The sequence below is a fragment of the Physeter macrocephalus genome, chromosome 4 (genome assembly GCF_002837175.3).
Source record: "Physeter macrocephalus isolate SW-GA chromosome 4, ASM283717v5, whole genome shotgun sequence".
Lineage (NCBI taxonomy): Eukaryota > Metazoa > Chordata > Mammalia > Artiodactyla > Physeteridae > Physeter > Physeter macrocephalus.
Genome location: NC_041217.1, coordinates 75,037,082 through 75,047,396, shown reverse-complemented (window position 1 = coordinate 75,047,396; position 10,315 = coordinate 75,037,082). Strand labels below are relative to the sequence as shown.

Here is a 10,315-nt window from a genome sequence, read left to right as displayed (position 1 = left end):
ATATGTATAACTGATTCACTTTGTTGTAAAGGAGAAACTAACACACTATTGTAAAACAGTTATACTCCAATAAAGATGTTAAAAAAAAAAAAAGAAATCTTATTGTCCAACCTTTTACAAGAATAAAATAGCATTATCAAAAATTTCTATATGTATATCTTTGACTCAAAAATTTCTTCGAGGAATTTATTCAACAGAAATACACATACAAATGAATATTTCTTTACAGCATTTTTTTTATAATGACAAAAAATTGTAAGCAACCGATACATACATCAGTAAGGACTTGGGTAGATAAACTGTAGTGCATTTAGGGGCTTCCCTCGTGGCGCAGTTTTTGAGAATCTGCCTGCCAATGCAGGGGACACAGTTTCGAGCCATGGTCCAGGAAGATCCCACATGCCATGGAGCAACTAAGACCGTGGGCCACAACTGCTGAGCCTGCGCTCTAGAGCATGCGAGCCACAACTGCTGAAGCCCGTGCGCCTTGACCCTGTGCTCTGCAACAGGAGAAGTCACTGCAATGAGAAGCCCGTGCACCGCAACGAAGAGTAGCCCCCGCTCACCGCAACTAGAGAAAGCCCACAGGCAGCAATGAAGACCCAACGCAGCCAAAAGTAAATAAATAAATTTACTAAAAAAAAAAAAACCAAAAAACTATAGTTCATCTAAAATGCAGTACTATGCAGTCATAACAATGATTGAGGTAGCCCTGTGTTTAGTGATGTGGAAAGATATCAAAAATAATGGCTAAGTGGAAAAGTCGCCACTCAATATGATCTTATTTCTGTATGTAATATTAACAAATATATAATAGACTATGTATGTAAAATCTAGAAAATATCCACTAAACTGTTATGTGGAGGTGATAAGATTATAGGAGACTTTTACTTTCTAAATTATACATTTCTAAAATATGATCTTTCTTTCTTTCTTTTTTTTTTGACAATCATCTATTACGTTTATAATCAAGACAAAAAAAAAATCTACTATCCAAAGATCTCTTTCTGCCAATCCTCCAATAGTCTCTGTTGGTCATGGAGTAGTGTGCAATTTTGGTATTTTTAGTAGATCCTAAAATTTTTCTTTTTCTCTTTTCCCTCATTTATATAGCCTTTGGTAATTAAATTTAATGACTGAATGGTGAATTTCAGTATACATGTGCTAGATCATCGTGCATACTAAAGCAGTGGCCCTTTAACACAGCATCTTTATTATAGATGGTTTGAGAATTTACCAAGACAGCTCCATATATTTAGAGCAAAATGGACTTACAGTTATAATCATTTTTAAAACTCTTCATGTGTATTTTTATACTTTTTTCTATTATGGCATATGATTCAATAAAAAGAAAGTTAAAAAACATTTGAAGAGTTTTATATAATATGAGAAACTATGATGGGAAAGGGTGATATTGGAAAACATACAGTTTATACATCCTGGTCTCCATTTTTTTTTTTTAATTCATTTTTTGCTGCCTTGGGTCTTCATTGCTGTGCGTGGGCTTTCTCTAGTTGCGGCAGGTGGGGGCTACTCTTCCTAGCCATGCGCCGGCTTCTCATTGTGGTGGCTTCTCTTGTTGCAGAGCACAGGCTCTAGGCGTGCGGGCTTCAGTAGTTGTGGCACACGGGCTCAGTAGTTGTGGCTCGCAAGCTCTAGAGCACAGGCTCAGTAGTTGTGGCACACGGGCTTAGTTGCTCCACAGCATTTGGGATCTTACCGGACCAGGGCTCGAACCCGTGCCCCCTGCATTGGCAGGCAGATCCTTAACCACTGCACCACCAGGGAAGCCTCCATTGCTTCTTTATTTGCAGTGATTCTCATTTATAGTTTTGTTGACAATCTGACATCATTGTTACTGAAACAGAAGTTATATGGTCAGGCAGAAATGAAAAAACAAGAAAAACTTTCCTCTAATTGCTTTAATACTGGCTGAAATGTTTGCACACCTGTTGAGATTCATAAAGTCATCAGGATTATATAAAAGTATGCCTAAGTATATTATATATTGTAAAGTAAAGTTATAGTTTAACCTTAATGAGGCAGCTAACTTGTATAAACCAAGTATTAATCGGGGAAAAAAAGGCTTACTCCCTCCTTAAAGAGGAGTTACAAGTATTACTCCTGAAGTAGCCACGAGGCAGGCAGTGGAGAGAATTAATCCCAGCTTTTAGTCTAAGATCAGGCCCTCAGGAAATTTGGATATGTCTAGGGATGCTTATGATTCAAGCTGACCTTTTGCCAGGTTAACATATTTACTCTCAATCATAAATTTATGCTTTCAAAAAACATTTATTGAGAAATACTGTATATCAGTCATATACTCTCTCCCTAAGGAATTTATAGTCTACTGAGGACAAGCAGTTGGTTGCAATGTGATATAATAATGATAGGGGAGAAGTAGACACACACACACACACACACACACACACACACACACACACACACACACACACACACACACACACACACACACACACACACCCACACACACACACACCCCCAGGTGAGGAATCTAACCCAGAGGATGGAGTGGAGGGAAAGATAATGTTGGAGAAGGTGACATGTACTCAATCCTTAAGAACAAGGAGGAGTTGAGTAAAGAAGAGTATTGGTTCTTCTAGACAGAGAGAACTGTGTGTGCAAAGGTCAGTAGGCAGAAATGATGCATTAAGAGTACTTAAAATGGTTCCAGAAAGCTGGGGCATAGTGTTCTAGGGGAAAGAAGCCAGAGAGAGACTAGTAAGCAGCCTCCTGATTTAAGTGCTCTTACTAAAAAATTTGGATTTGACTGGGAGGAGCATTTGAAAGATTTTTAAGCAGAAGGGAAGGGAGTTATATGATTAGCTTTGAGCTTAAAGATCATCCTGGCTGTGGGAAAAATGGAATTAGAAGACCTCTACTTCTGGCAGTATAGTGGTAAGACTTAATTTTTAATGTATTGTTGGGCCTTTGGAATGGAAAGGAAATCTTCAGGGCCCCCAAACAAACACCAAAATTAAAATACTAGACTTGAGCAAAAAACAAACATGAAAACCAGATTGCTCTGGGGCAAATTACCAGATCAGTACAGAGATTCAGGAAGTAGGTGGTCAGGAATGAACTTTTGGGTTGAAATAAAATGGAGAAGCTAGGTTTAAATGTGGTCCCTGTTGTGTGGCAGTCTCCCAGTCCCACCATGCCTTACTCTTAGCAGAAGCAAGTGCAGATCTTCCTCTCTAGAGGAAAATATCTTCAATTTAGGCCTCCAGAATCTCATAGATTCAAAAAAAAAAAAATATGGACTCTTAATCAAATATTATCAAACATACAAAGAAAAATACACATGAGAAAGAATCAGCAGAAATAACAAATAATAGGTCATTCAAGCATCTTAGATATTAAAATGATCAACCAATATGAAGTATCTATGATATTTTTAAAGAAATATAAGGGGCTTCCCTGGTGGCGCAGTGGTTGAGAATCCACCTACCGATGCAGGGGATGTGGGTTCGTGCCCCGGTCTGGGAAGATCCCACACACCGCGGAGCGGCTGGGCCTGTGAGCCATGGCCGCTGAGCCTGCGTGTCCGGAGCCAGTGCTCCGCAATGGGAGAGGCCACAACAGTGAGAGGCCCGCGTACCACAAAAAAAAAAAAAAAAAAGAAACAAATATAAGAATCACAAAATAAACAAGAAGAAATGATCACAAATGACCAGGCAAATGTGAAAAATAACTAAATAAAACTTTTAGAGATGAAAAATAGTTGAAATCAAAATCTCAGGGATAGTTTAACATATTAAATATAAATGGAGAGAGTAAATTGGAAGCCAGATATGAACTAACTCTTGTGAAATCAATATAGAGACAAAGGAAATGGAAAATGTAAAGGAGAGATTAAAAGACATGGAGGTTAGAATAAGAAAGATTGAAAGAAAGAAAAAAGGAAATGAAGGAAAGCCAAAATTCTTAGAGATAAGAATTGAGAATTTTTGAGAAGTAAAAACTGAACGTACAGACACAGGAAGCATATTACCAAACAGGATGTGTAAGTTCACACACAGTCATGTTGTAGTCAAACTGCAAAACACCAAGAGAGAAGACCTTAAAGGACCAAAGAAAAAAGACAAATCGCCTACCACAATCAATAACAGTGATAGATTTCTCACTGCAACAATGGAAGTTAGGAGGGCATAATATCTTCAATGTGATAAAGAGAAAACTATCAACCTAGAATTTTATGTCCAGAGAAGCAGTATTTTAAAAACAATGGTAAAATAAAGACATTTCATATAAACAAAATAGAGTTTGCCTACAACAGACTTTCATTTAAGGAAATTCTACTTTAGGAGGAAAGAAAATGGTACCAGAAAGGAGGTCTGAGTTGCACGAAGGAATGGTGAGCAAAGAATTTGGTAAGCAGCAGAGTAAATCTAAACAAGGGCTACCTGTATAAAATAACGATGATGCTAATAATGATGTCTAATTTGTGAAGTTAAAAAAAAGATAAAATATTGGCAAACTAGGAGAGTGATTAATATATTGATTTGTTTTAAAAATCAATTAGATCTTGTATGAATTTTAAATGATCATGCATGTTAAAATTTCAAAAATAACTTCCTAAAGAAAAGTGAATGTACAACTTCCAAATCAATAAAGAGGAAAACTGGAATTTTTAAAAGATGTTTTTTAATTCTTTGCCACCACTTAGCTTTGTGACCTCTATCATATTACATAACCTCCATAAGCCTTAATTTCCTCACCTTTAAAATGTGGATAATAATAATACCTCCCTTATAAGATTGTTGTGAAGATGTAATCATAATGCATGCAAAAAAGCTTAGCACAAATCTACTGCATAATAAGTGTTCAATAAATATTAGACATTACTGTTATTACTAGTGACTTAGTCTTGGTGATGCTTTAAAGCCATGCTAGAATCTGCCAACATCACACCCACCTTCTCTCCAGCGAGAGGGAGGGAATGCTACACACAAAGATAGCTAGAGAGTGTTAAACAGTTCTGATAATACTGATGCGTCTTCCTTGTGTTAATCATAACTCCTTGTTCAGAACCTTCAGAATTTAATATTGCCTTTCAATAAAAAGTTCAGAGCATCAAGGCTTTGCACAGCCTAGCCCAACCAACTTGATCTCATGAGTTCTCTTTAAATTCTTGAGTTAAATCTGTAAACATATTTGAGGTCTCCTTCCTTGACACTTTTGCTTGGAATGCCCTTTTGAAGAATAGGTAAAATTTGGATAACTTCCTTCATCTGGAAAATCCACCCTCTCTGCTAAATTCAACCTATTCTTTAAACCCCAGCTCAAGTCCCATAAGAGTTTCTGACTACTCTAGCCCAAAAGTGATTTATAATTTGAAAAACTATCATCTAAACCAAACTTCCAGGACTTCCCTGGTGGTACAGCGGTTAAGAATCCACCTGCCAGTCCAGGGGACACAGGTTCAAGCCCTGGTCAGGGAAGATTCCACATGTTTCGGAGCAACTAAACCCGTGTGCCACAACTACTGAGTCTGCAGTCTAGAGCCCGCAAGCCACAACTACTGAGTCTGTACTCTAGAGCCCACAAACCACAACTACTGAGCCTGCATGCCACAACTACGGAAGCCCACATGCCTGGAGCCCTTGCTTCACAACAAGAGAAGCCACTGCAATGAGAAGCCCATGCCCCACAACGAAGAGCAGCCCCCACTCGCTGCAACTAGAGAAAGCCTGCGCACAGCAACGAAGACCCAATGCAACCAATAAATAAATAAAGAAATTGAATGATTAATTAAAAATAAATAAATAAACAAGCCAAACTTCCTATAGTGATTTATGCCTGTCTCTTCTACTCCATTTTCGGTTGAGCCTTTATTTAAAGTTTATATTATCACAGAAAATTTTCCTGGAGTTTGCATGTCTTTCCAGCTACATTTTCAGCTCCTTAAGACAGTGGCTATTAACTATATACCTTTGTATTCCCTATAGTTCCTAGGGAAGAGAAACTAACATTTAAGTGTCTATGATATACCAGGTACTATACTAAATGGTTTCTTATATATTATTCCTCACAATAAACTTATAAAGATAGATATCAGTGCCCCCATTTTACAGATGAGGACATTGCACTTGAGAAAGGGTAAGTAACAATACCCAAGACACTTAACTAGTCAGTGGCAGAGCTGACTACACCACCCATCAAAATAGCTTGCAAATAATACATGTCTTGGAGGCGTAAAAGGCTCAAATGATTTATACATTTTTCTACTTGACTTACTTGTATCCCACTCTGAAATTTAGAGTGTCATGGAAACAGATTTCAAAGAAGGCAAAAGTCTTCGCAAAAATTAAAATTTGGCATGCCAATTGTTAACTAACAGCCAAACCATAGGAATTCACAAAGACCTTGAAGTTAGACAGAAAGTATACTTTGGGGCAGGGGGGTTAGATTAAGGGACTTAAAGAGATTTTTTTCATTTATTTTATACATTGCCTTGAGTTCATGTAATGTGAAGTGAAATGAATCACACAACAAAGTGGACCATTCTTTGGGTGCTTGCTGCAAGTCCATATCCCTTTCAGAACATTCTTTCTCTTCTCTTTTCTCCTTTCCTAGGGTTACACATCTTTCTGGAATGACTGCATATCATCTGGCCTGCGAGGGGGCATCCTGATAGAGCTGGCCATGCGAGGTCGAATCTATCTAGAACCCCCCACCATGCGTAAGAAGCGACTACTAGACAGAAAGGTAGAGCGTCCTCTGCGAACATCCTCTTATGAAAGGGCAGATACCAACAGTCCATTTCGGATGAATAGGAAGATTTGAGTAGTGAGACAATATAAATATCACTTATTCAGTTTTCCCATTGTCTAGCAGGTTTAATTATCCTGTAGCAGAGATAGAAATCCAAGTATCCATGGTCAAAAGACTTAAAAGAAATTCATGATTTTGTCTTCCATTTTTATGCAGAAAAATCACATTTAGGATGGTGTTGATTATTTTTCTCTCTATATCTGTTCCTATAATATTATGACATAGAGTATTGTATATGAAGAGGCAAACATGTGGGTCAGGTGCAGTCTTTACTTAACTCTGGTCATCCTCAGATAACCATTCAATTTCCCTCCTTCCAAGTATTTTACAAGTTCTCTCTAGCCTATGAGGTATACCGCTCTCTCCATTTTCTTACTACTCATTTTTTCCACTCACAGCTTCACTGTCATACTCAGCACTCTACTGAAACTACATTCTTAGGTGTCACCAGCTAATTTTCAGTCTTCAATTTATTTTTCTCTTTTAATCTATATGTGGTGTTCAACACTTTTGACTACCTCTTACTTGAAACTTTCTGTTCTTTTTAAAAAATATTTATTTATTTATTTTTATTTATTTGGCTGCGTCGGGTCTTAGTTGTGGCATGCGGGGTCCTCATTGCAGCGTGCGGGCTTCTCTAGTTGTGGCTCATGGGCTTCTCTCTAGTTGTGGCACGTGGGCTCAGTAGTTGCAGCACACGGGCTTAATTGCCCCATAGCATGTAGGATTTTTGTTCCATGACCAGGTATCAAACCTGCACCCCCTGCATTGGAAGGTAGATTCTTAACCACTGGACCACCAGGAAAGTCCCATCTGTTCTTGACCTTTGTTATATTTCATCCTCTTTCTTCTCTGGCTGTACCCTATTTCCTTTACTTTTCCATTCCTTAACATCTAAGTCTCAGTTTGTATCACTTTGTATAACTTTTGGAGATATCATTTACTTTTACAGCTTCATGTATCACCCCCATGATATATTAACTCCCAAATTTCTAGGCCTGTCTTCTTTTTCCACCCCCAGGAACATATTTAAGTATTGTCCAGACATTTCAACTTGGCTATCCCATATCAGTTAAAACCAAACTTCATCAACTTTTCCTGACTTTCCTATCTTTATTAATTGTTTCACAAGTTGGTTTTCCAGGCTCAAAGAGTTATTATTGAATCTTTTCTCCATTATCATTTATATCCAGTTTGTCATTGGGGCCCACTTCAAATGTTTTTTTTTAATCTCCCTATTATCACCCCATACTAGATTTTAAATTTCTGGGGACAGAGAAAATATGTTATGCTGCTTTGCATTTCCTATGACTTAACCAATAATATATGTATAGCATATTGAATAACTTTAATTTGAATGAAGTATATCAACCAGGGTCTCTTGTTTCTTCTTTTCTGAAAGGTACTACTAAAGTCAGACAGCCCAACGGGTGATGTTTTACTGGATGAAACTCTCAAACACATCAAAGCAACTGAACCCACAGAAACTGTCCAAACATGGATAGAGCTACTCACTGGTAAGATGACTCAGAATGATTTAAAAATCCCACATTTTATCATTTTTATCCTACTCTTAAGGTTGGGAGAAGTATAGAAGGTCAGGGTGCTGCGTAATATATATATGATTCACTGTTTAACTGTACTAATGAGGGACAAAAAAGACATGATTAATCAGTACGTAAAGTTTTCCAAAGCTTCATCTTACCTCTGTCCACCTCATAAGCTCACAAGAAATTTTTTAACAACCATGTTGATGTATAATTCACATCCCATACAGTTGACCCATTTAAAGTATACAATTAAATGGATTTTAGTATATTCACACAATTGTGCAACCATCATCACAACCTAAGTTTAGAACATTTTCATCATCCCCAAAATAAACCCCATACTCTTTAGCAGTTTTCCCCACATTTCCCCAACCCTCCTGCCCAGCTACAGGCAACCACTAATCTACGTTCTATCTCTGCAGATTTGCCTATTCTGGATATTCCATATAAATGAAATCATACAACTTATGGTTTTTTGTGACTAACTTCCGAGGATAATATTTTCAAGGTTCTTCCATGTTGTGGCATGTATTAGCACTTCATTCCTTTTTTTCTCAAGGGCAAGTTCAAAAACTTTAATATCAATAATCAAGCCTAAGGCATAACATTTTAGGAGAATATTCCACAGGGCACTTTGAGATCACAGCCAGTGTCACCTTCTGGAACAATTTTTTTAACTGAAGTTTTTATTGAGATATTTGTGTATTCACATGCAGTTGTAAGAAATAATACAGAAAGATCCCTTTATATGCTTTGTCCAGAATCCCCCAGTGGTAACATTTCTCAAAATTTTAATATATGACAACCAGGATACTGAAATTGATACAATCCACCAATCTTATTAGAATTCCCCCATTTTTTTTTTTTTTTTGCCACACTGCATAGCATGCAGAATCTTAGTTCCCCAACCAAGGATCAAATTTGTGCCCCCTGCAGTGGAAGTGCAGAGTCTTAACCACCGGACCACCAGGGAAGTCCCAAGAATTTCCCCAGTTTTAATTTGACTCCTTTTTATTGCCAAATAATATTTCATTGTATGGTTATACAACTTTAATTACTTATTCATCAGTTGATGGACATTTGAGTTATTTCCACTTTTTGGCTATTATGAATAGTGCTGCTATGAACATTCATAGACAAGTTTTTGTGTGGACATGTTTTAACTTTGAGGGGGTATATAGTTAACTTTTTATTGTGGTAAAATATACATATTTATTATCTTAATCTAAGTGTACAATTCAGTGACGTTAAATACAGGCACAGTGTTATATAACCATCACTTCTCTCTACACTCAAAGCTTTCACATCATCGCAAACACCCCTCTTCCTCCCTCCCCTCATTCCATCTACTTTCTGTCTCTATGAATTTGCCTGTACTAAGTAACTCATATAAGTGGAATCATATAATATTTCTCCTTCTATGTCTGGCTTATTTCACTAAGCATGTTTGCAAGGTCCATTCATTTTGTAGCATACATCAAAATCTCATTCCTTTTTATGGTTGAATAATATTCTACTGTATGTGTATACCACATTTTGTTCATTTCATCTGTTGATGGACACTTGGGTGTTTCCATCTTTTGGCTATTGTGGATAATGCTGCTGTGAACATTTTTGTACATATATCTGTTCAAGTCACTGCTTTCCATTCTTTTGGATGTATATCTTGGAGTAGAATTACTGGGTATGTGATAGTTCAATGTTTTGAGAAACCACCAAACTGTTTTCTACAGAGGCTGCACTCTTTTACATTCTTACCAGCCAAGTGTGAAGGTTGCAGTTTCTCCACATTCTCATCAGCACTTTTTATATTCTAATTGCTGTTTTGTTTTGTTTTTAATTATAGCCATCCTAGTAGGTGTGAAGTGGTATCTCACTGTGGTTTTGATTTGCATTTCCCTAATGATTAATGATGTTGAGCATCTTTTCATGGACAATTTATATATCTTCTTTGGAGAAATATCTAT

General features: G+C 37.2%; 1 protein-coding gene across 2 annotated transcripts in view; it reads left to right on the top strand.

Annotated features, from left to right (window-relative positions):
* The window catches only part of GOLPH3L (golgi phosphoprotein 3 like), a 51,267-nt gene that overhangs the window by 18,324 nt on the left and 22,628 nt on the right, over nt 1-10,315 (top strand). For both annotated transcript variants that reach the window (XM_007122299.3, XM_007122300.4), the window contains 2 exons: nt 6,601-6,732; nt 8,201-8,315. In XM_007122299.3, coding sequence (XP_007122361.1) covers nt 6,601-6,732; nt 8,201-8,315 — 247 coding nt within the window. The remainder of the gene's footprint in view (nt 1-6,600; nt 6,733-8,200; nt 8,316-10,315) is intronic.